General features: G+C 49.6%; 1 protein-coding gene across 1 annotated transcript in view; it reads left to right on the top strand.

Moving 5' to 3' along the window:
- Positions 1-24,925, top strand: part of SPIRE2 (spire-type actin nucleation factor 2) — a 35,812-nt gene that overhangs the window by 9,187 nt on the left and 1,700 nt on the right. The window contains exons 2-13 of the mRNA XM_006860256.1: positions 8,665-8,708; positions 13,286-13,639; positions 15,127-15,207; positions 15,319-15,483; positions 16,222-16,308; positions 16,617-16,740; positions 17,011-17,180; positions 17,554-17,752; positions 19,587-19,714; positions 21,941-22,075; positions 22,170-22,237; positions 24,594-24,621. Of these exons, the coding sequence (XP_006860318.1) occupies positions 8,665-8,708; positions 13,286-13,639; positions 15,127-15,207; positions 15,319-15,483; positions 16,222-16,308; positions 16,617-16,740; positions 17,011-17,180; positions 17,554-17,752; positions 19,587-19,714; positions 21,941-22,075; positions 22,170-22,237; positions 24,594-24,621 (1,583 nt within the window). The remainder of the gene's footprint in view (positions 1-8,664; positions 8,709-13,285; positions 13,640-15,126; positions 15,208-15,318; positions 15,484-16,221; positions 16,309-16,616; positions 16,741-17,010; positions 17,181-17,553; positions 17,753-19,586; positions 19,715-21,940; positions 22,076-22,169; positions 22,238-24,593; positions 24,622-24,925) is intronic.

Raw genomic sequence — 24,925 nt, 5'->3', positions numbered from 1 at the left:
TGGTCTCACCCAAGATGGCGGCTCCTGGAGCAGCCGAGCGTCCCGGACTAGAAAGCAATAGATTTCTTGCTTCTGCCACAAATCCCCCCAGCTGTGAGCCTTCCACCCTTCTAAGTATTCCTTTATATGTGGTTCAGAGTTCTGGGACCAGCCCCTGAGCCTGCATGGTCGGGTATTCTGTGTTGTTGTTGGAGGAGCTCTCTGCTATACGTCCGCCCAGTCCGCCATCTTGTTTGTTCTTGTGTTTCATATTTTTATTGTAACTAATAACCACAAATTTGGTGGCTTTAAAGCAACACACATTTGTTATCTTGCAGTCCTAGAGGTCAGAAGTCTGAAACGGGCCGAAGTTCAGGTGTCACCAGACTGGATCCTTCCCGGGGCTCCAGGAAGTATTCATTTTCGTGCCTTTTCCAGCTTCTAGAGGCCTCTGGAGTCCTGGTGTGGCACTGTGGGTTAATGCATCAGACTGCAAAGCTGTTTGAACTGCAAGGTCGGCGGTTCAAGCTCACCAGCTGCTCCTTGGAAACCCTGTACAGGGTCGCTATGGGTTGGAACCGACTCGACGGCACTTAACAACAACAACAGAGGCCTCTGCTTTCTTGGCTGTTGGTCCCACCTCCATGTTCACAGCCAACAACGTCTAGTTGAGTGCTTACGTCTATTTCCATAGGACATAGTTGAACTGTTCCTAGAATTTCCAAGGCTGTAAATCTGTGTTGTTTTTAAAAAACGTTTTATTGTGAATTGAGTGAAAATGTATAGAGAAGATCATCAGTTTTACATTCAACAAATCATAGACGCTTCGTTGCATCTCATTAATTGCAATACCTTCAATGGAGCATCTTCTATCCCAGGTCCTCCGTGTGTTTCTTTTTTCCACTCTTCCTTCTCTCCAGCCCTTCTAAGCTTTACCCTTGAGCCAAGGCTGCTCTCCTCATCTCCTGCGGTCGGCCATTCTATGGGGTGCACACCTCACTAACATTGTGGGCCCTGGCTGTGTGCTGTGGAGTTGATTCTGACTCATAGCGACGATACAGGGTTACCGAGGCCGTAAATCTTTACGGGAGCAGAACACCTCATCTTTCTCTTGCAGAACAGCTGGTAGTTTCGAACTGCTGACCTTGCGGTTCTCAGCCCGATTTGTAATCACTACGCTACCAGAACTCCCCATTGTGGGCCCTACATGCTTGTATTATGTGGCTGAAAGTGGAACCCAGGGGGGTGAATTAAATTCCAGACCTGAAGGGGGACCAGAGGCCATCATCTCGGGGTTCCACCAGTCTCTAGCCAGTGAGCCCAGTCTTTTTTGTAATTTTTAGTTTTTACGTTTTCTCCTGCTCTATGGAGGACATTCTAACGTGATCCCTTTCAGATCATTTGGTAGTGGTAGTTAGGCACCGTCTAGTTCTGGTCTGTGGAGAATGAATGACTTGTGGAGCTGAGGGTTGTGGAAACTGATGTTCCTGTGGTCCATTTGTCCATTGCACTAATTGTTTCCAAGTGTCTTCAATTCTGATTCTTCTTCTTTCCTCCGGACAGAGAGAGACCAAGACCTTAGATGGCTGCTCATGAGCGTCTAAGATCCTAGTTGCTACTTACCAGAGTGGGGTGTAGAACATTGCTCCTAGACCTAGTACACAATGCCAATTGACCATGGGGTCTCTTGAAATGATGGTGCTGAGTCTCCAGGCCCAGCAAGTCATTCCTTCAAGGTGACTGAAAATGTCTAAGATATTTTCATAATGTCCCATGTATGCACATTCCTGGATATATTTGCAGCAAAGGTAAATACCCATATACAAAAATCCTCTGTCAAACCTGTTTATTTGTGGGTATGTGCTCACTCTACCTCCTACACCCATTCAGCCTGTGTGTGTATTCATACATCTAGCCATTGTTGTTGTTGTTGTTAGGTGCCATCGAGTCAGTACCAACCTATAGCGACCTTATGCACAGCAGAACGAAACACTGCCCAGTCCTGGGCCAACCTCACTACTGTTGCCACACTTGAGTCCGTCGATGCTGCCTCTTTGCCAGTCCATCTCGTTTGGGGTCTTCCTCTTTTTCTCTGACCCTCCACCTTACCAAACATGATATCCTTCTCCAGCTACTGGTCCCTCCTGACAATATGGCCAAAGTATGAGAGACGAAGTTTGGCCATCTTGGCCTCTAAGGAGCACTCTGGCTGCACTTCTTCCAAAACGGATCTATTGGTTCTTTTGGCAGCCCATGGCACTTTCAATATTCTCCTCCAACACCATAACTTAAAGGCATCAATTCTTCTACAGTCTTCTTTATTCACTGTCCAGCTTTCACATGCATATGAGGTTATTGACAATACCGTGGCTTGGGTCAGGCACACGTTAGTCCTCAAACTGACATCTTTACTCTTCAACACTTTAAAAAGGTCTTGTGCAGCAGATTTGCCTAATGCAATACGTTGTTTGATTTCTTGACTGCTGCTTCCATGAGTGTTGATAGTTGATCCAAGAAGAATGAAGTCCTTGACAACTTCAATCTTTTCTCCATTGTTAAGAATGTTGTTTATTGGTCCATTGGTGAGGACTTTTGTTTTCTTTATGTAGAGATGTAATTCATACAGAGATCACTATTATTGTAGGTCTGTGTATACAAGGGTATTTACTGTTGCTCCTGTATCTATAAATCTCAGCTGCCTCATCTTTCTCCTTCGGATCAGTTCTCTAGCAGCCTTAATTCCATGGGCTACCTTGATTCCCTGTTACCACATAACATACTGTATTCACAGGTCCCAGGGATTAGAAAATGGGTGATTTTGGCGTAGACCCTAAGGCCACAGAGTGGACACCTGTCTGCCCATCGTGATTCCCCCGTAACCCTGACCTGCTTTGTCATGTTTCTTTGCCCATCATATATTTTTATGTATTTCAAGGGAGACTGCAGACTTCTATGTGTTACTAACTACAAATAAACCAGACAGTTGCCTCTGCGTCAGCTTCTCCTCATGGTGACCCCAAGTGTGTGCAGAATAGAAGTGTGCTGTGATTTTTTTTCGGAAACAGATCCCAATGCCTTTTCTCTTAAGTCACCTCTGGGTGGGTTTGAATCGCTAATCTTTCAGTTAGTAGTTAGTTAAGGGTTAACTTCACCACCCAGGGAATTCTGTTGTTGGCTAGAGCCGAATACTTGTTTGTAGACAGTTTTCTTTTTACATGTAATTTTGGTAAAAGTTTGCAGAGTAAATTAGTTTTTCATTCAACAATTTATAGACATTTTGTTTTGTGCCATTGGCTACGACCCCTTCAATGTAACCACACTCTTCCTGCTTCCTCCCTGGGATCCCTGTTGCTAGTCACCCTTCTTCCCTAACACTTCCTGTCTTCTGAGCTTTGCTTTTAAGTAAATGCTCCCATTTTGGTCTTTTATGGTTGATTGTACATTCCTCCTTGGTGGTACTATTCACTTTATAATTTCTAGTGTTTGGCTGAAACTTGATGCCCAGGAGTGGGTCCAGGTCCAGAATTGAAGGGTGTCCAAGGACCATAGTCTCGGGGCATTCCACCAATGCCTTTCCGACCCCTAACTGAGATCGTTGCTTGGTAGAATTGAATCCTCTAGGAGGGTCTCCCTTGTGTATTAAGCTGAACACCATCTAATTCTTTTGGGTTCAGAGTGGTAGAGGCTACGTGGGATTCTTTGTTTTTCTGATTTAAAGTTTAGATTGTGAAATGTGTGAATCTTAGGTATGTGTCCACTGATCTGCCTGCCTAACATGATGACCAAGGTTCCTATTATACCCAGGAACTGTAAAGCCCCTCTTCCCCAGGCCACATCCCAATCCAGTAGGTCTGCGTGGGGCTCTGGAATCTTGTGTTTCCTATCTGCCTAAATGCTTATGCTCAGCACACAGTGTCTGGGGTGAGAGTCCACCAGCGTTTGGCTGTGGGTTCTCGCACTTGAGGGGCATTGCACATATGTTAACACACAAGGGGGGCACCTCCCAGTTGTCCAGTTCTCCTTCCCACTGGCCTGCTGAGAGTAATGAGTTCCTGGATCTTACCTCTCCAAGGTCATCACCTCTGCAGCTCTTACTTGGACACCCCTAGCACCAGGATTACAATGGACCTGTAGGGGCCTGAGGGGTTGGTGAGGGCACAAATCATGGTGGTAGGTCCCAGAGCCAGGCTGGCCTTGGGTGGCGTCTTAGCTGTGTGACCTTGGGCAAGTTCCTCACCCTCTCTGGACCTTGTGGACAGCGGGTAGTGACAGTAGGTGTGTCAGGCTTGGTTCACAGTGGACTCTGGACACTGGGTGTTGTTTGCCATGTGGTAGAGGCACTTACTCAGCTAGAACTGATTGCCCCCCCAAGGGAGCTGCACGTCTGTGCTGGGCATCAGCAGGTCTCCTTGGGTTGTGTCCACAACATGCTAGGCAGGTTGGGTGCGGAAGTTCTGTGGGGACAAAGAAACACCTGCCCGACCCTGCCAGACTTTGAGGAGAATATGGAGCAGTAGCTGAATGTCGATTGCTTAGGGGTCCGGCCGTTCCCCCATTACTGGATTTGGGGCTCCACTGGCATAGGTCCACGGGCATGTGGGCTTCCAGAGAGACAGTTCAGTGCACCCTAGGGTTGGTGAAGCCCACGGAAATGAGGTGGAGGAAGAATGGAAGGGGTGCAGCCAACAGTCCTCTCTACCCAGTGCCCTCCCATGTTTGCTGAAAAAACACAGGACTTCCGTGTGTCTGTGGGCGTTTTCCCTCAACTTGGGTTTGCCTCTGAGCGAGTCAGGCTAGGGCAGTGCTCTGTTTATTTGCATTTTAAACTTAATTTCTTGACAGCGAGAGAGGCTTTAACTGAGTGACTAAGCCCCTTAATCCTGGCAGTAGCCTGTGTGGTAGGTGGTACAGGGGACAGAGGAGGCTCCAAGATTCAGGAACTTGCTTACAGTAACACCTCCACCTGGCCCCCAAGTTGGCTTGTTCCAGACCACTAGGCCCCTACCCTGATTTGGGAATGAATTCAGGGGTCCCTAAGCCCGGGAGGATGCCCCCTGGCCTTGAGGGATGGAACCGCCCTCCCAGTCTTGTCAGCGTTGAAGGACCTTCCGTGGGGTCTTCTCCCTTTGGGGCTGGGTGCAGGGGAGGGGTAGACAGCAAAAGTTCCTCTTGGGCTGAACCTGGCTCTCGGCCCCTTGGAGCTCCTCAGGAGGTCCCTTGAGTCCGTTAGCTCACCTCTTCTTTGAGATACCAGCATGAGTCAGGTTGGGTAGGTGCCTCCATCCTCCAAGTGAAGGGATGAGCTTGGAGAGGCTGCCATTGCTCTCCAGTGGACGTGTCCACATGCAGCCGCTCAGAGACCGCAGGCTGCAAACAAATACTGAGCCACGATTGTTTCCAGGAGCTCACTTTTGATCCCTCCTCATTTGTTATTTTATGCACATGAAGCGGGCAGCTTTCCTCTTCTCTTGGCCCAGGTGTGTGGTGTCCCTGCTGTGGGAAGTGGTCCCAGGTGAGTCCTCACAGTCTGCAGAGCTTGAGAGACTGGTGCTGGGAACGCCAGGGGTCCCAGCTTCCAGCTCTGGCTTCAACCTGGTGTTGCCAGGCCTAGCAAGAGGCTCCCTCCTCACCACCTCCAGTTTCTGGTCACTGTTGTTTCTGGAGAAAAAAATTTTTTAAAGCGTGAGGTGGTTTGTATGATCCAGTTACAGAGTCTCTGGGTGCAATGGTGAGGGAGTGGATCCTGGGGTCCCACAGAACTGAGCAGGGTTCCCGTGAGCACCATTTACTAATTGTGTGGTCTTAAGTAAATTTCTCAGTCTTCCTGGGCCTCAGTTTCCTCATTTGTAAAGGCAGAGTCATGAACCATGGTCCCAAACCTCTTGAGGTCGCTGTGAGGACAGAGCATCATCTTCATGGGTCTAGAGCTGCTATAACAGAAGTGCCACAAGGGGGCGACTCTAACCAACAAATTTATTTTCTCACAGTTTGGGAGGCTAGAGCCGTGGCTCTGGAGAAATAGCATCTGTAGACTCAGCCTTCCTTAGAAATCCCCATGTGTCTTGGCATCTGTCTTTTCCTTGGATCTAGGAACTTCACAGGGCAAGGGCCCTAGGTTCCCAGGGGTGCTCCCCTCCCAGCTCTTCTTTCATGGTGGCAGGGGATCCCCTTCCCTGCTCATTTCAGGCTCCTTTCATCACTTGTAAGATAAAAGGTGTTGTTTGTCACACCCCTAGGAATCTCTCTTAGCCATGGATCAGGTTCTTGAAGCCACCAACTGCTTCTCAGAACCCCTATACAGGATTCATACCCAATGGTGGTATGAACATTTAATGTTGGCATTTTGACAGCTCCACTGGGAATCAGTCACCCAGTGATGGGGTCAGTTCAGACCCATAGCAACCCTACAGGACACACTAGGGTTTCTGAGGCTGTGAATCGTTATGGGAGCAGAGAGCCTCATCTTTCTTGCACACAGCAGTATTAAGATGATTCCAACTGGAACATTGCCATTTCCCTTCACGACCACCCTTGGCCATGTGCTTTATAAGCCCAGGACATGGATGAAGAAAGTTTATGTCTAAGGTCTTCATGAACAAATTCCCTAAGTAGTTTTGGGTTGGTTTTTTTTTTTTTGGTGTTTTCTTCTTTATTGATGTGCCTCCTACCTTCTCCCAACACACAATTTTAGTCCCTTCCATCTACCCCCCAAATAGAAGGGAACAAGAGGGATTGTTAGGGTTCTAAGCCCCTTGGGTAGTTACAAAGGGACAGAAACCAGAGCAATCATTGGATGTGAGACTGACCACCAAAAGGTCTAAAGTAGAGTGGGAAAGGTGATAGAAAAAGGAGGAAAAAAGAGGTACTAAGGGCCATCTCTTTTACCCCTCCTGGTAGGAGGGCCTAGACAGAAAGCCTCAAACATGAAATAGTGCAGCTTCTGAAGAAGGAGGGGTGGGCCAAGAAAGGGACCTCCCCACCTTAGGGGCAACAGCTTCACCGGCTGTGGACACTCTCATCACTGTAGGCAATGTATACAAAGAAGTCTTCTTCATGGTGTTCCTGGTATAGCTGATCCATGTGGCATGGTGGGTGGAAAGACATTGTTGACAAAGAAAAACAAGGCATCTTCAGCTCGGAGATGAAGTCGCTTCCAGATTAAGAACTAGAACTGACCAACTGTGAGATCAGAAGGCACCAAATAGTTCTTTTTGTCTAGATCACCCATCCAAGCTTTTCCACTATCACCGGGACCCGTCCGGTCTGGGTATTTCTTTTGGATCTTCTCACCCTCAGAGCTGCGTTTCTCGAATAGATGCTCCTCTTTATACACAAACTTCATTCTCCCAGGATCCAGGCTGGGCTGGGCTAGACCGAGGGAACCCGGGGGAGCCGGGGACCCTGAAGTAGTTTTTAATTGATATAAAATGCCTTTGGGGGTGAGGGAAGAGGTGCTGAAGAACTGGCTGACCACCAGCAGCCAAGGTTTCCATCCCTCCCTGCTAACTATCAGAATGACTCCACTTTGCTTTTGGTCTCATGTCTTCCAAAGGTCCTTCTCCTCATCCAGTCCCAGCCATCAGCATTACTGAGTGCTAGGAACAACTCGGGCCCTGGGGACACCCAGGCTTCCACAGTTCTGCTGGCTGCTCACTTTTTTATATTCTCTGCTAACTTGGGAGCAGAGTGTTCTCCATTATTTTAATGGGTCGGCCGAACACAGACTTCCTTTGTCTTTGGCCGTCTTCCTAGTCTTGATGGCATGCTGATGATACCTGCAGAGTCAGCAGGTTCACTTAGCAGACAGACGACTTCAGGGTTTTTGTTTATTTATACCCACCTTTTTCCGGAAGGGACTTACGACCGCTGAAATTGACAATTTAACTCTGTTCTGACTGCATGTTTAATTCAAAGAAGGGTCTAGAAGATGCTGGCTTTCCTGCATCCCACCCAGCTTGGCATTTGAGATTCCAGGGTCCTTGGCCTTAACTTGAGCTTTGAGACCTGAGTACCATCAAACTCACCCTCTGGGCTCCATTTCTGCATCTGTGGAATGGGGTACCACTCCTCCCTCTGGGCTGTTACAAGGTTGTGAAGTGCTGGCTGTGTCTGTAATTCCACCAGGACTGACTTCTGATGAGTGATGACAGGCAGAGGGACACCTCAAATGGAGAGCCAGCTATATGCCAGCCAGCACATGCTGCTCAGCAATGGGACTGTCCGAGTGCTCTCACCTTCCCTGAGCTGTAGGTCTCTCACCTGACTCTGCTGTGATCTTGAGGCTTTCCTGCGGACTTCCCGCTTTACCTCCGTGTTTCCTTGTTGGCACCTTCAATGATTCCCAGCAAAGGTAGCTCAGGGCCGGTGACCCTGGTGGCTTGTTTCCATCCCTGCTCTCTTCACTGAGCTCTCACAGCAGGAGTGTCTGATGTGAGGTGCTGGGGCTGTGGCCAACTGCAGACCATCAACCCCATGGGCAGTGACTGCTCCGCTGTCCTGACCACCATGCCAAGTGAGTGTCTCACCAAGTGCAGTCCAGCCCATAGGCGCTCTGATGTTCTGATGGCGACTTTGTGGGTGCGTCTGTCTCTGAGGAGGCAGTGGGGGGAGGGTGGATCTGTTTGTGAGGGGTCTCAGGGAGGCTGAATGCATACCTTGACTGCTTTCCGTCTCTTCTTCTTACAGAGCCCTCAACGATGGTGGTGCCGCCAGCCAGCTCAGAAGCCCAGGTACTGTTACAATAAATTTTGCAATTACCTGATTTGTATCAGAGATTACACACATTGCACAACATGACTATAAAGCGTATCAATCTTCCATGTTTCAGAGAGAAGACATGTGGCCCAGGGTGAGCACACAGTGTCCTTGGTGAGGAGGACCCAGTGCCTCAGGGGCCTCTTCCCCACTTGGCCTGGGAGCAGCAGGAAGTAGTGATGCACTTGATGTTCTGAGATAAAGTCATAGAAATGCGTATCATTAATTCAGTGAATCTGTTGTATTCACGTCTCTCTGTTGAGTTAGGAATTAGGCTTGGGGAATGCAGTGGTGAGTGGAACAGCGCTATCCTCAAGGCATTTTGGGGACAAATGAGATCCTGTTAGCCTTTCCTTTTTTCTTTTTTAACTTGGATAATGATATTGTGTGGCCACTATAACTTTCTGATGAGTCACGCTTACATGTGCATCTTTTTCCTAGAATTTGTGTTTGCATGTTTATCTGCTCCTGACGATTCATGTTCACATGGTACACCTTGTTCCATTCTTTTACTTTGAGTCTGGATTCTGGAATGTGAGGCCAGGTAAACAAAGGCATAGCCATTTCCCTGCCCCCGCCTGGAGACTTAAAAAAAATAAACCATATAGATATTGTTGTTGTTGTTGTTAAGTGCCGTCGAGTTGGTTCCAACCCACAGCGACCCTATGTAGGGTTTCTGAGGAGCAGCTGGTGAGCTTGAACTGCCGACCTTACGGTTGAAATGGCTTTGCAGTCTGGCGCATTAACCCACAGCACCATACACACACAGTATATATATATATAAATACATACCTATGCTTAAGTAGCGTAGTGGTTACGAATCGGGCTGTGAACCGCAAGGTCAGCAGTTCGAAACTACCAGCTGCTCCACGGGAGAAAGATGAGGCTTTCTACTCCCGTAAAGATTTACAGCCTCGGAAACCCTGCTCAGGGTCGCTATGGGTCAGAACCGACTCGACGGCACTTAACAACAACAACATACATATATATACAAATATTTATTACTTAAGTAATTTTTTCTGTTCTTTGACCTCACCTTTCCTCGTTTTTGTTTGTCGTTTAATGAACTGCCCTAGCACGTCACTTGGTTGGTGGTAGGAAGTGACAGGTTTGCCATGGAAGCCTGAGAAACATGTCTGCCTTGGGATGATTTCTCGGAAGATCTCTTCCGATAGAGGACGAGATCAGGGGAAGAGATGAGAAAGATTAGCACTTATGGACCCTGTTGTCTTATTTTTTAGTGTTTTATTGTGAATTGTGTGATAGTTTACATGAGAGAACATTAGTTTTACATTCATCCTATCGTATACCATTTCATTGCCATGGTTACAATCCCCTCCATGCATCATCAACCAACCAAAGGGTATACCCTGCAAGCCTGCCCCCTGGTTGTCAGCACACAGCCCCTCTCCCTCTCTGGGTCTAACGTCCCTAGCCACTCCATCTCTCCACGTCATCGTCTCTACCTCCATCTCTGGCTTCACTGTTTCTCTGGGTAGGGTTCTGCACTCTGCTTTTCTCCATTGATTCCAGGGACCTCTGCTTCTGGACTGCAAAGTCAATCACGCCCCTCCTTTTGCTACAAAACATCTACTGCATTTCCAACCCTCACAGTCAGTCCTGATAGCAGTTATTCAGTAGTGTGCCACATGAGTGCTATCCCTATCTCCTTTCAGCAGCTCCACCCAGACAGACTGGATACTGCTTAGTAGAGATTCTACCTTCCTCTGCACCCTCTGGATCTGGGCTCCCTCTTGAACACTTGTAAGCCAGTCACTTCTTGCCTTTGTAGCGGCCCTCCCCCTTCATTTTGGGTAGCCAATGTCCAAGTTGCCCATCCCTGTCTACTCTGTGTATGGAGGGGTTGGGAATGATCCTCGTTGTAAAGATTTGTTCCCTTTTTTGAGCTACTGCATCCATAGGTGTAGGTCAAGTTCATCAAATTGTATCAGAATACTCTTTTTTCCTCTTCTATATTCTTCTATTTGAGTTCTGATGATCCAGTCATTGAAGCCAGGATAAGTGGGTATTATCTGCAAGTGTGGGTGTTCTTGTGCATATGCCCTCTCTTCTTATCAGCTGGACACTTCACTCTCCACTCTAGTCTTCTGTGGCTATGTCACTGACTCTGGGCCCAAGAGTTCCCAGGTCTTGCCATGCTGCTGGCCAACCAGGTCTCCACCCGTGGACCCTGTTTTCTTAATATGTCAGGTCATCTACCGAAACACACATTTTATGAATATAGCAAAGATAAAAGGAGACACTGCAATGGAGCCCATTCGGGCAACATCAGGCCTTCACTAAGACTCATTTGTAACCAGGTCATTCTCCCAGTGCATCTCACAACATACTCTGCCCAGACTATTGCAAGAAAGGAACTAACTGTGGTAATCATCTGGGAGATTCTCATGTCTGACAGGACGGTAGGCTGGTGATGGCATGGCACCCACTATACAAATTACATCGCTACTCAACAATGGTTGTTGTTAAGTGCCATCGAGTTGTTTCGAAGTCATAGTGACCCTGTATAGGGTTTCCGAGCAAACAGCTGGTTAACCTGAACCGCCCACCTTGTGGTTCAATCTGACCTTGCGACCCCGTGCACTGGTCCACAGCGCCACACCAGGACTCCTAGACTATTGTTAACAGTCATTAAGTCAGCCCCCAATCATGGCAGCCCCAGACACAATGGAATGAAATGGGCCCAGTCGTCTGCCATTGCCATCATGAAAGAAGGACATTGTTTAGATGCCAGCAGTGTCCTCCTCTCAGCTCCCAAGCCACCACCTGACCCACACATCAGCCCATAAATCTCAAAGTTGAGCTAGCTCTTGTGGATTGAATTGTTATCATACACAGTTTCCACTGGCGGATTTTTGGAAGAAAATCACCAAAGGCTTTTAAAGGAGACCTGCTGTTTCTGTTTTGAAATACTTACAAAGAACCTTGGGCTTTGCTTCAAGTGGGGACTGTATCTCTCAGAGGCCTGATACACTGTCCCTGGGAAACAAGCCGGAGCTGTGTATCACGTTACTCTAGCTTCCAGATGCTGCATTTCATGAAATGCAGTAACTTCTGTGCAAGACCCTTCCTGAGCCCCTTCAGTTGTGGGGGCAGGTCCCTGGGCTGGCAGGAACACAGGCTTCTCATGTTCCCACACCTGCATCCCCTAGCCCAGGGGTCCCTGCTATCTCAACTGTGAGTGAGGGGGGGCCAGCAGGTGCCCAGACTCTGGCCAGCTGCCCAGATTTGTCCTTGTGAGAAGCAGCAGTCTCTTTGCCTTCCAGGGAAAGTTTCCAGGGAAGGCCAGGGCACCGGCAGCCTCAGATAAGAGACTGGGATTGGTCACGGCAGAACTGGCTCTGGTCAGCAGTACAGGGAGAGACCCTTTCTGTTCTACCCTGGGTCTCCACTGCCTTAGGGTAGCATGATATCCATATGGGGGATGTGATCAGAGCCTCTGGACCAAGTTACATTCCCACCACCCACCTCTGGGCCAAGAATCATGGGAACTTGTGTGAACTGTGTCTCTTGGCAACCCCAAACCACAAAACCAGGCTGAGCCCAACTTTGTATGGTGTTGTTTAGTGGGCATTAGGGGCATTCACCAGCAGTCCACTACCCATGCACTCCACCCTGGCTTGGTGCCCTGAGTCTGACCTGTTTGGGTTGGGTGGTCATTAGGCATTGAGTGGCCGTGCCCTCTGGCCTTTCCTGAGTGTGACTTAGAGCTGGGTAGTGACTGCTGACCTCGAAGAGATAAAGTGTGCTTGAGGAAGACTGAGCCACTGTTCACTGTAGCTGGGACTTTGCTCTTCTACTCACTCCCAAGGCCTTCAGGGCTTATTCTAAAATGTTTCCCCATGAGACAGGATAGAGGTCCTTGTCATCAAGCCCTTGTCCCTGCCTGAGTCTGGTTTCCAGAGGCTCAGGTTCCTTCAGTTCCCAGAGGCCTTCAGCCAGGGCCTCCTACAGGGGAGTCAACCATCTGGATGGCAGCTACCAACCACAAAGAAGTCTCCTCGGCAGGAAGACTGGTTCTGGCTTCCCACACTGCATGGGTAGTGGGTGGAAGTACATTTGGGCTGTGCTGAGGTTGGCATCATGGGCATGCAACATCAAGTCTTGTGTGGACTGTGTGTTTGCTTTTCTCTCGATGAAATGCCAGGAGGGGTATCAATAAATCGCGTGGTAGATGATGTTTTGCAAAGTGGCTGAGCCTTCTGGGGCATAGCCTTTCAGCTGTGTTGGGCTCTTGGCTATCCCATGTGCCATGGGGCCAGTGCCCTTGGGCAGGCAGGTGGCTGTTTCCATTTCATTGTTGCCAGCTGTGCTGTCTGCACTCCTGGTTCTCCTGCGGTGTACCATGGGGCTCCGGCATGTCAAGAACCTCTGATTCAGGACAGGACCCGGATGTCCCTCTGCAATGCCTTCGCCCTTCCTGTGTGCCTCTATTCCACCTGGGCATTCTGTCCCACTCTTGGACCTGCCCTGTGGTTCTCCTGCCTTTGTGCGTGCCTGACCGCCCATTGACCACTGGCTCACCCCGCAGATGGTGCAGTCGCTGGGCTTTGCTATCTACCGTGCGCTGGACTGGGGCCTGGACGAGAGCGAGGAACGTGAGCTCAGCCCACAGCTGGAACGGCTCATTGACCTCATGGCCAACAGTGATAGTGACGACAGCAGCTGCGGCGCAGACGAGGGTTACGGGGGCCCGGAGGAAGAGGAGGAGGCCGAAGGTGGCCCGCGCGCAGTGCGGACCTTCGCTCAGGCCATGCGGCTGTGTGCTGCACGCTTGACTGAACCCCGTGGTGCGCAGGCGCACTACCAGGCTGTGTGCCGCGCGCTCTTCCTGGAGACACTGGAGCTGCGTGCCTTCCTCTCTCGTGTGCGCGAGGCCAAGGAGGTGAGCAGCGTGACTGGTGAGGTGTGGACGTCTCCCCTCCACCCCTTCCCATCCCTCCATCCCTCACGCTCCTGCTTTGTGCAACCCGGAATTGGAGCTCCAGCGAACCCTCTAGCCTGGGCTGGCATTTTGGGCAGGAATGGCCTGCTGAGGACCAGTGTGGGCACTGCAGGGGGAAGGGTGTGCCACCTCCCCACCCTTAGCCCAGAGGGACTGCCAGGTCACACCTAAGGACTATTATTAGACTCCACACACTGCTGGCAGTGTTTTGTAGAACGTCCCAAAGCAAACTGGCAGAAGCTGGGGTAGCCAGTTCTTAGTTGGGGGGGGGGGGGGGGGGGGGCAGGGGTGTGTGTGTGTAGGGTGTGTAGGTTATGTGCTAACAGGTAGATGCTTCTGGGTGGGGGAGTGGGTTAAGACAGAGTCCTGCATCCCCCTAACTGCCGCAGAGGTCAGGGCCAACAAGGCTGGCAGTCCAGCGTTCTCAGTGTAATAGTCCCAGGTACCCTCCTTGAGTCTTGACACAATTGTTGGCATTTTTCTTGGTTCATCCAGTACAGACCTGTGAGTGATTCCCAGAATTGACTTGCCCTTTCATCTGCCTACTCACCCACCCACCCAGCACTTACCCTTCCATCCTTCCATCCGTCCATTCACTTACTACCCATCCATCCACCCACGTACTCGTTCACCCATCCTGCTCATCCATCAGTGCATGCATTCTTCCATCTACCTATCTATTCGTCTACTCATTCACCCAACTCACCCATCTACCCTCCATCCATCCACTTACCCATCCAACCCACCACCCATTCATTAAAGCATATATCCTTCCACCCACCCACCCACCCACCCATCCACTCACCCATCCATCCCCCCACCCATCTATCCTCCATTCACCTATCCACTCACTCACCCAACCCACCCATCCACTAATGCATATATCCTTCCACTCATTTACCCACCCACCCTTCCAGCCACTTACTAACCTATCCACTCAGCCACCCTCCTCCATCCATCTACTTACTCATCCACCCTTCATGCTGCTAGTCCTTTACGTATTCATTTATTCATTCATTCCATCTACTATGTGCTACTCTGTTCTAGCTGCCAGGAGTTTATTAAGCCTGTAGTTTATTAAGGACAACAGATGTTAGTCAAGAAGTAGATGAGTACAGAACCCCAGCTGGGCTCCTGAGCTAGGAGGAAGGGTAGACACATGGCTGTAGAGGTGGGTTCTTCACAAATGAGCGAGTACCAATGTTTGTGGCTGAGGTTTAGGCAGGGAGTCTGTCCTCAATGGGGTGGGAGCAGGCATCTTCTATGGACTGGGAGAGCCATGGGTGTGTGCTGTCTTCATAGCCTCCCCAATAGAAGGGGCCAGAGAAGGCTGAGGAATCATGGCCAGCTGGCTGGGGGGTGGTAGTGTGGTTGTCCACCACTCCCTACCATCTGCTAGACTCAGGAGACTTGGCCTGTGGTTGCAGATGCTACAGAAGTTTCGGGATGATGAGCCTCAGGCAGAGAGGTCCCTGGCGGAGCTCGATGACCTGGGCCGCACAGACTGGGTAAGAGTGGCCCACACCCTGCATGGACACAGACCTTCTCCAGTCTTGTGCTTGGAGGTTGGGTGGGAACCCTGACCTGGCATGAGGCTCCACGTCTCCCTCTGTGTGTAGGCTAGACTCTGGGTCCAGCTCATGCGGGAGCTTCGCCACGGAGTGAAACTCAAGAAGGTGCAGGATCAGGAGTTCAACCCGCTGCCCACGGAGTTCCAGCTCACGCCCTTTGAGATGCTCATGCAGGACATCCGAGCCCGAAATTACAAGCTGCGGAAGGTCATGGTGCGTCGTGAGGAGGAGTGTGGTTGAACTCCTGTCTGCCTTCGCCCTCTTCTTCTATCCCTCCTTCTTCCCTGCCAGCAGCAGCTCTGGAGATGCTGCCCTGTGCTGGGATGAGCTGAGTCCTGAGTCATGAAGGAGGTAGACAGGCCCCTGCCTTGAGGTTCATTCGTGTTGGGGACACTAGAAGTGTCACAAGGGCAGAGGATATGTACAAGTTCTGGAGGGTGGGGCACACAGTTTCTCGCTAATAAAGAGTTGCACACAGGACTTTGAATCAGTTCAGTTATGGCAAGAGAAAGGAAACCACAACAGACCTGAATTAGAAAAATGTGGGTAATTCAGAACAGTAACCAAATAGGAAAAATTGCAGGTCAAAGCCCTAGAATGGGAGAGTCTTTGTGAGCCCTTTCAGGATCCTGATGCAGGAGATTGGATTCTTGCCAAGAATGTGGAGTGTGACACATACTCAAAACAGCGTGGTCAGCTGCCATCTCTGAGCTGGGCACTGTTGTTTCTCACTCTGTTGATCAAGAGATTTGTCTGCTTTGCACCGTGCATTCTGCCCTTGTTTTCTAAGAGGGACATTGAGATTCTGTTAGGGTTTTGACCAGAAATTCTCACCATATTCCATGAGTGGGTGCTCTTAGCCCCATCCAGATGAAGACCCTGGGGTACGTGACCCTGGGAGCTACGCAACCCTGCAGACATAGCTTCTACCCTCTTCTGGTTTCCCCACAGGTCGATGGGGATATTCCTCCAAGGGTAAAGAAAGATGCCCATGAGATCATCCTGGACTTCATCCGCTCCAGGCCGCCACTGAAGCAGGTACTGGTCAGCCTCCCTCCTCCACTTCCGGTCCCTTCCACTGCCTCCAGGAGGAATGTTAATGCCCCCTGGCCTCCCTAGTATGCTCCTAGGCATGGGGCATTTTCTGCTGAAGAAGGCTCAGCAGTTGATGCATTGGCCACCCCCCAGCCACATGGAGGCCCTCTGGCTCAGCCCAACTGTGCCTGGTCCTCATGGATCACTTGGGGAACCTAACCTCAGCCAACTTCTCCTGGTCACCTCCTCCCCACTCTTCACATGGAGTTAGGCCCCTGACCCCAAACAGTGCATGGCTACCTTTCCTGCAGGTCTCGGAGAGGAGGCTGCGCCCCTTACCACAGAAGCAGAGGACTCTGCATGAGAAGATCCTGGAGGAGATCAAGCAGGAGCGGAAGCTTAGGCCAGTAGGGAACTCGCCCTGGGACACTCGAGGTGAGGGCCTGTATCCACCCTTCCAGCCGTCTATGTTTACTGTCTCCCCCACTCTCTCTTCACACTTAGTTCCCCCTCATGTTCACTGCCCCCCCATGCCCACTGCTCCTCCCCCATTCCCACTGCCCCTCCCCCTCATGCTTACTGCCCTCCCCCACATCCACTGCCCCTCCCCCTCATGCTCACTGTCCTCCACTGCTCATTCTCATGGTCTCCCCACCACAATCAATGCTCCACACCTCCCATGCTCACTGCCCCCCTCCCCTCCAGGGTTTGGCTCTCTGCCCTGCATCCCCAACGCCTGCTCCGGGGATGTTAAGTCCACTTCCTGCATCAACTTGTCTGTCACGGATGCTGGGAGCAACTCTCAGCGCCCGAGACCCCGGGTCCTGCTCAAGGCGCCCACCTTGGCCGAGATGGAGGAGATGACCACTTCAGAGGTCAGAAACTACTGAGAAGACATGGAGTGGGGATGGAGGAGGGCCAAGGCTGCTCAAAGCTCAGGGCAGGCAGCCCTCCTTCCCCTAGTAAAGGGTTCACCTGGAGGTGATGCAAGTGAGCCGTCCCTGGACTGGGACCCTGGCAGCCTAGTCCCTTTGGAGGGTGACCACAGTGATGGCCTCGACCTGTGGTCATCTGGCAGGCTCAGCCTCTATCTGACACCAAATTTGTCCTCTTCCCATTTTTCTGAAGGCCTTGGGGAAGGTCTGTTTCTCCAAGTGTCTGTTTTATTGCCTGGGTCCCTGTGGGTTCCGTGGGTCCAGGGAGGGGCTGGGCACTGGGGACAGAGAGGTCAAGGCTGTGTCTCTGCAGGAAGAGGAGTCCCCGTGCAGCGAGACGACACTGAAGCGGGATCGCTCCTTCTCGGAGCAGGACCTGGCCCAGCTCCGCAGTGAGATGACCTCAGACCTTCCAGCCTCTGAACCTTCCACAGCGGGGAAGCTGCCAGCCCGGCCCCGAGCGGGCAGTGTGCACGTCTGGAGGTCCAGCAGCCAGGACCAGGGCGAGTGCCGTGCCTGCCCCGCCCCTCCCTCAATTCTGTGTTCTCCACAAAGTCACAGCCCTCATCCCTCACACTGCAAGCAACATCTGTTCCTCTTGTTTAATTTATAATTTTTTATGTTAAATAATCCATGCTCATTATAAGACTTCTTATAAATGGAATTTAATTCCTGTATGATCTTGATATAATTACTGTAAAAGTCCTGGGAGATGGATTTAGACAAACAGGTAGATAGCCAGATAGATTTTACCACTTGCTGTCAAGTCTATTCTGACTCAGAAATACCGCACATTTATCAGAAATGCCGCACACTTATCAGAAACACTGCACATTTATCAGAAACACCGCACAGTGATCAGAAACACCGCACAGTGATCAGAAACACCGCACAGTGATCAGAAACACCGCACAGTGATCAGAAACACCGCACATTGATTAGAAATACTGCACATTGATCAGAAACATTGCACATTGATCAGAAATGCCGCACACTTATCAGAAACACCTCACATTGATCAGAAACATTGCACATTGATCAGAAATATTGCACATTGATCAGAAAAGTGCACATTGATCAGAAAAGTGCACATTGATCAGAAACACCGCACATTGATCAGAAACATTGCACATTGATCAGAAACGCCGCACATTGATCAGAAACATTGCACATTGATCAGAAACACCTCACATTGATCAGAAACACCGCACATTGATCAGAAACATTGCACATTGATCAGAAACATTGCACATTGACCAGAAACGCCGCACATTGATCAGAAACACCACACATTGATCAGAAACACCGCACATTGATCAGAAACATTGCACATTGACCAGAAACGCCGCACATTGATCAGAAACACCGCACATTGATCAGAAACATTGCACATTGACCAGAAACGCCGCACATTGACCAGAAACGCCGCACATTGACCAGAAACGCCGCACATTGATCAGAAACATTGCACATTGATCAGAAACATTGCACATTGATCAGAAACATTGCACATTATTAGTGCTGCTGGGTTTCCAGTGGCTGATTTCAGAACTAGATTGCCAGTCCTTTCTTCCATGGTGCCTGTGGGTCTGGACTTAAACCTTTAACTTTTTCATTAGCAACCAAGAACGTTTAACCATTTGTATCTCAGGGTCTTCGTAGACAGACAGCTACAGACAGATTAGATAGAGACAGGTAAGTAAGTAGGCAGGTAAACTAACCCTAAAGCAAACCCACTACTGCAGATTCTGACTCAGAGAGACCCTATTTGAACTAAGTAGAACTATTTCTTAAAGCAGATAGCCTCATCTTTCTCTCACAGAGGGGCTGGTGGATTTGAACCACCGACATTGTGGTTAGCAGCCCCATTTTTACCCAGGGCTCCTTAGGTAAGTCACTGTCATGAGGTCGACTCTAACTCCTAGTGACTCTGCAGGACCAGCACTGCTCCATAGGGCTTCCCAGACTGCACATCTTTATGGCAGCAGATAGCCTCATCTTTCTTGGAGTGGCTGGTGGTTTTGAACCACCAACCTTGCAGTTAGCAGCCCAACGCTTACCCCATAGTACCACCAGGCTCCTTAAGTAGGTAGGTAGCTAATAGACACAGAGTATGCTCTGGTAGCGTAGTGGTTATGAATCGGGCTGCAAACCTTAACAGTTGGAAACTACCAGCTGTTCCGCGGGAGAAAGATGAGGCTTTCTGCTCCCGTAAAGATTTATAGCCTTGGAAACTATGAGTCGGAACTGACTCCACGGCATATAACAACAACATGGCCTCCATAACAAGCCAGGTGGGCCCACACAGCATGTGTGTGTCTTGACAGGCCTCCTTCTCTTTTCCAGGTTCCCTCCCTGTGAGTGTCCACGCTCGGCCTGCCCCTGGCCTGCCCCCCATCAGCAGCCTCGGTGCTGTCCAGGAGAAGCCCGAGGCCGCTGCAGCCCTGGACAGCCAGACCAAACACCTGTGGTTGGTGAGTTGTTTTGACCAGACTCTGTGTGCCAGTGTGGGGAGCTCTCGGGCTGGTGTCAGGAATGATGAGGCTGATGTGTTTTGTGTACTGAGTCCACTGATGAGCCGCCATCTTGGAAAGCTTGGTCTCCACTGCCCCCTGCTGGGGAGGCTTGGCACTACGGCGGGAGCCAACAGAAGCCCTGCAAAGTGGTAGCATCTGAACCATCCTGAACTAAAGCCTGGGAGCCCTGTGGGGGCTGAGGCAGATGACAAACAAAAGGTCTCTTAGCGGGTCATGAGGCCCAGTCACAGAAGCCACAAGAGTTGTTTATTACTACAGTGGAGCTGATATGCAGCCCCATTTTACAGAGGCGGGAACTGAGGCTCAGGGTAGAGGAGGGCCCCGTTTTATGCTAGGCTGTAGGAAGTCCTGCGGGACATGCTCACACAGTAGCTGCCAGGAGAGGCAGGTGACCATGATCCGCGGGGATGTGCTGAGTACCAGCAAGGGGCGGTGGGCGTGCCCTGGGGGGTGGTGAGGACGCAGAGCTCCTAGAACCTTCCAGTGGGGATCGGATGATAGGGAGTACCAAGAAATGATCAGAGAAGAAAGGTTTGAGATGGCCTGGCCACCCTCCCCCCCCGCCCCCCAGTGCCACAACTTATGGGTGGGACCAGATGCTATGGGTGGGGCCTGTTGTGGGATGGGCTGGTGGGTGGGGCACATGGAAGGGTGAAGCCAGTGGTGTTGATGGGACCCTGGTGGGATAGGGCTGCAGAGATTGGTGGAGCCTGTGGAGTTGGTGGGGTCAGAGGATGTGGGCAGGGTCTTGGTATGGGTAGGGCTCGTGGGGGTGGGTCCTGGTATAACACTGCAGGCTATCACCAGCCGTTCCTTGGAAACCCTATACAGGGTCTCTATGAATTAAAACAACATTACCAAGAACAAGTATTCCAGAATACTTGGTGGTACTCACGAGAAACTTGTACATAGACCAAGAGGCAGTTGTTCAAGCAGAATAAGGGAACACTGAACGGCTTAAGATGAGCAAAATGTGCGCTAGGGTTGTATTCTTTCACCATACTTACTTAATGTGTATGTTGAGCACATAATTTGAGAAACTGGATTATATTAAGAAAAACTTGACATCAGGATTAGAAGAAGACTGTTAAAAGTCTGCAATATGCCGATGATACAACCTTGCTTGTTGAAAGTGACGAGGACTTAAAATACTTACTGATGAAGATCAAAGGCCACACCCTTTGGTATGGGTTGCACCTCAGTGTAAAGACAAAAATGCCACTGGACAATAATAAACAACAGAAACGGAGAAAAGATTGAAGTCAAAAATTTCATTTTACTCATATCAGCCGACACTCATGGAAGCAGCAGTCAAGAAATTAAACCATGTGTTGCCTTGAGCAGATGTGCTGCACGAGACCTCCTTAAAGTGTTCAAGAGCAAAGACGTCAGTGTGAGGACTAAGGTGCGCCTGACCCAAGCCACGGTATTATCAATAACCACATATGCATGCATAAGCTGGGAAGTGAATAAGGAAGACCATAGAAGAATTGATGCATTTGAGTTATGGTGTTGGAGGAGAATATTAAAAGTACCATGGACTGCCAAATGAACAAACTAACTGGTGCTGGAAGAAGTACAACCAGAATGTTCCTTGGAATCCAGGATGGCCACACTTTGTCCATCCTTTATCGATCCATAATAGGTCTCTCATACTTTAGACCTAGTGTCAGGAACGACCAGTCCCTGGAGAAGGATATCACGTTTGGTAAAATGGAAGGTCAGATAAAAAGAGGAAGACCCCCAACAGTATGGACTGGCACGTTGAGCAGCAATGGGCTCAAATGTAGCAATGGCTGTGTGGTTGGCACAGAATCAGGCAGTGTTTGTGCATAGGATCACTATGAATCTGTAGGGACTTGAAGAAACTTAATTTGGGACTGAGTGGGACCTTGGGGTGGGTGGGGCCAAAAGATGTGGGTAGGGCTTTAGAATGAGCAGGGCCCATACTTGGGCTGGGTCCTAATTGGGTGGAGCTGGCCACAGCTCCTTGTCCTAAAAAGAAACAAGCCAAACTGATGAATGGATGCTTTAGGAAGTTGCTGGGCTTAACTTGAAATGAGGGTCCTAGGTGAACAGACATTTGGGCAAAGCTCTCCCTTGATAGGCCTGGTGCCTGGGGTGCTGAGTGAGAACCGATTTAACACCCCACTCCCGCCTCAGGAGTTCAGTCACCCGGTGGAGAGCCTCGCGTTGACAGTGGAGGAGGTGATGGACGTGCGACGGGTGCTGGTGAAGGCCGAGATGGAGAAGTACCTGCAAAACAAGGAGCTCTACAACAACCTGAAGAAGGGGAAGGTCAGGGGGGACCCCCAGACTGCCCGTCACTGGGCGGAGGAGGGCACAGCTGAGGATGGTGCCCTGGGACCACAGTGAGTTTTGTTCCCTACAGATCTGCTGCTGCTGTCGAATCAAGTTCCCACTGTTCTCCTGGCCAGCTACCTGTCTCTTTTGCAAGAGGTGAGCCTTTCTGTTGGCGCCTTGGAAGTGAGTTAGCACAGATGGAGGAGGTAAGAACTTCTAGGCCAGAACTGAGCACTAGAACTTACTGTGATGATGGGACACTCTGTTTTGTGCTACAGAGAAACTGCAGTTTTTACTCAACTTAATTTAGATTTAAGTAGCTCAAAAGACTTCCACTTTCAGTCAAGATGGGCGAACAGCAACAACAAAATCCTGGCAAATGATGCCAAGCAGTGGTTTTTCAAGACACCGGGCATAAGAGGAAAACAAATGAGGTGAGTTTACAATTGTCCTGTGGTGACTGGAGCTGAACAGAGTCTGCTGGGCTTCTTAGTGAAGAGGTAATGCTGAGGGTCCAGGGAGCCCCAGCATCTGGATGGAGTTCACAGGACAGAGTTCTGGGGAGAAATATGCAGAATGTGAATACTTTTCAGTAGACTAGGATCAGAATGTGAAATTAAACTAGTGGGAAGTTTATTGATGGTAAAGTAATTAAATTGTTGGACATCCATGCAATAGAACATCGTCCTTGACTTGGAAAAAAAAAATGGCCATGAATAGTTGTACTAATGTATTGAAGAGCCCCTGAATGTGGTTATAGAATTGTGTGCGTTTTATACCATTTTCTTTTTGGTTAGGAAGTGTTTATTGTGAATTGAGTGAACATTTACAGTGCAGATTATCAGTTTTACATTCAATCAATCATAGTGTTTTATTTCATTGATTTCAATTTCCTCCGTGTACTAACATTTGTCAACAGTATTTTTTACTATTCTCCCATCTTTTTATTTTTTTATGTATATGTACAAAACGGAAAGTACATATTTGTTTAAATGTCCAAAGAGCAAACTTTGCAGGGCAGGCTTCTGGCTGCAGGCACACGGCCTTTCTCAGTCCGTGGCCCTTTAGGCCTCAGCTCGGTCTTTCTTTGCCATCACCTCTACCACTGTCTCTGCTGGTGCAGCTTTTCTGGTTAGGATCCCACGCTCCACTCATGCTCCTTGACCCTCTTGCTAGTCTTAGGTCACCTGCCCTTTCAGTTACACATTTTCTACATTTACAGTTGTGACAATCATAATTAGTCCTGATAACAATTACACACAATTGAATCGTAAAATCCTATCCCCATCCTCCCCCATCCCCTTTCACCAGACCCATGTGGGAAAGAGGAAAACTGTTCAGTTCTGAAACTAAGCACGCTCATGAAAGCTTGTAAGCCAGCCACTTCATGCCTTTATAGCCCCCCATTTTGATATCTCAGTTGCCTGGCTCTATCAACCCAGTGTCCTGAGGAGGCAGGCTTGATCCTTGATGTGAAGAGTCCTTTCCTTTCGATTGGAACATCCACTACCTCCACAAGCAAAGGTTCAGTTCTTCAAATTGTAGCAATTTATGCTTGCTTCCTGTATCAAAATTCTTTATCTTCATGTGGTCGAGTTCTGGTCAGTTGGCCATCCAAGGCAGGTCAAAAGGGTACAGTCTGCAAGTCTGGGAGTTCTTGCATGCCCCTTCACATTTCAGATCAGCTGACCACTTCACTTTCAGGTCAGTTCATGGGCCTGAGAGTTCACATACCTCCCAGAACTTCATCAGGCAGCTCTGCCTCTTGTCTCTCTGATTGCAATGTCAGCGGTACATACACCATTTTATTTTTAATTGATACTTTTGTTAATGTGTAGAAAACCCTGGAGGATGGAAACTGTACTGCCAACAGGGTGTAACCCTGGAAAGGGGGCTTTGAGAACAGGGTTCCTGTCCCTATGGTAATTTTCTCTAGCATGTGAAGTTTTTTCATAACAAGTAGTATTTGCTTTTTTAAAAAAATGTTTTATTGTGAATTATGTGATAGTTTATGTGGGAGAACATTAGTTTTACATTTATCCTATATCATTTCATTGCTATGGTTACAATCCCCTCCATGCATCAACAATCATCCAAAGGGTATACCCTGTAAGCCTGCCCCCTGGTCATCAGCACACAGCCCCTCTCCCTCTCTGTGTCTAAAGTCCCCAACAGCTCCATCTCTCCATGTCATCATCTCTGTCTCTATCTCAGGCATCACTGCTTCTCTGGGTAGGGTCCCGCTTGTATCTGTTTCCTGTCCCGATGGAGAGGGAACAGCTAGAGGGTATGAGAGAGAACTTCAGAGAGGATGTTCCAAGGAGACAACTGCAAGGGTGCAGGAGTGTTTGGGGTGAAAAGTTAGCCAGAAGGAGCAAAATGTGAAAGTGAAGTAAGCAGGCTCGCTGAAGGACAAAGCTGGCCTGATGTGGGACGTGTGCCCACAGGACACAGGCTGGGAGGCAGTGTCTGAGAAGAGCTGACTTTGCTTTCCCACCTTTGTCTCTTCCAGAGCTGTCTGCGCTTCCTGTAGCGTAAAGGTGAGTCCTTGGGGTCTGAGGGCGGCTTGACTGGTGTCCCAGGAATGGCAGGGACATGTGGACACAGGGAATTGGGAAATCTGCAGTCTCCCATTAGATGCCCTCTCACGTCACTTCACCCTGTCATCCTCCAGGAAGAATCCATTCCGAAGCTTCCTGGGACTCTGTGCCATTTTAAAAGACTCTCATAACCAAAACCTAACCTACTGCCACCGAGTCGATTGATACACAGCACACTGTGGGACAGAGGAGGACTGCCCCGTAGGGTTTCCCAGCATCCTGTGGGACAGAGGAGGACTGCCCC

This window comes from Chrysochloris asiatica, unplaced genomic scaffold (genome assembly GCF_000296735.1).
Source record: "Chrysochloris asiatica unplaced genomic scaffold, ChrAsi1.0 scaffold00037, whole genome shotgun sequence".
NCBI classification, from domain to species: Eukaryota; Metazoa; Chordata; class Mammalia; order Afrosoricida; family Chrysochloridae; genus Chrysochloris; species Chrysochloris asiatica.
The sequence above is the reverse complement of the archived record's forward strand: the minus strand, read 5'-3'. Positions and strand labels throughout refer to the sequence as shown.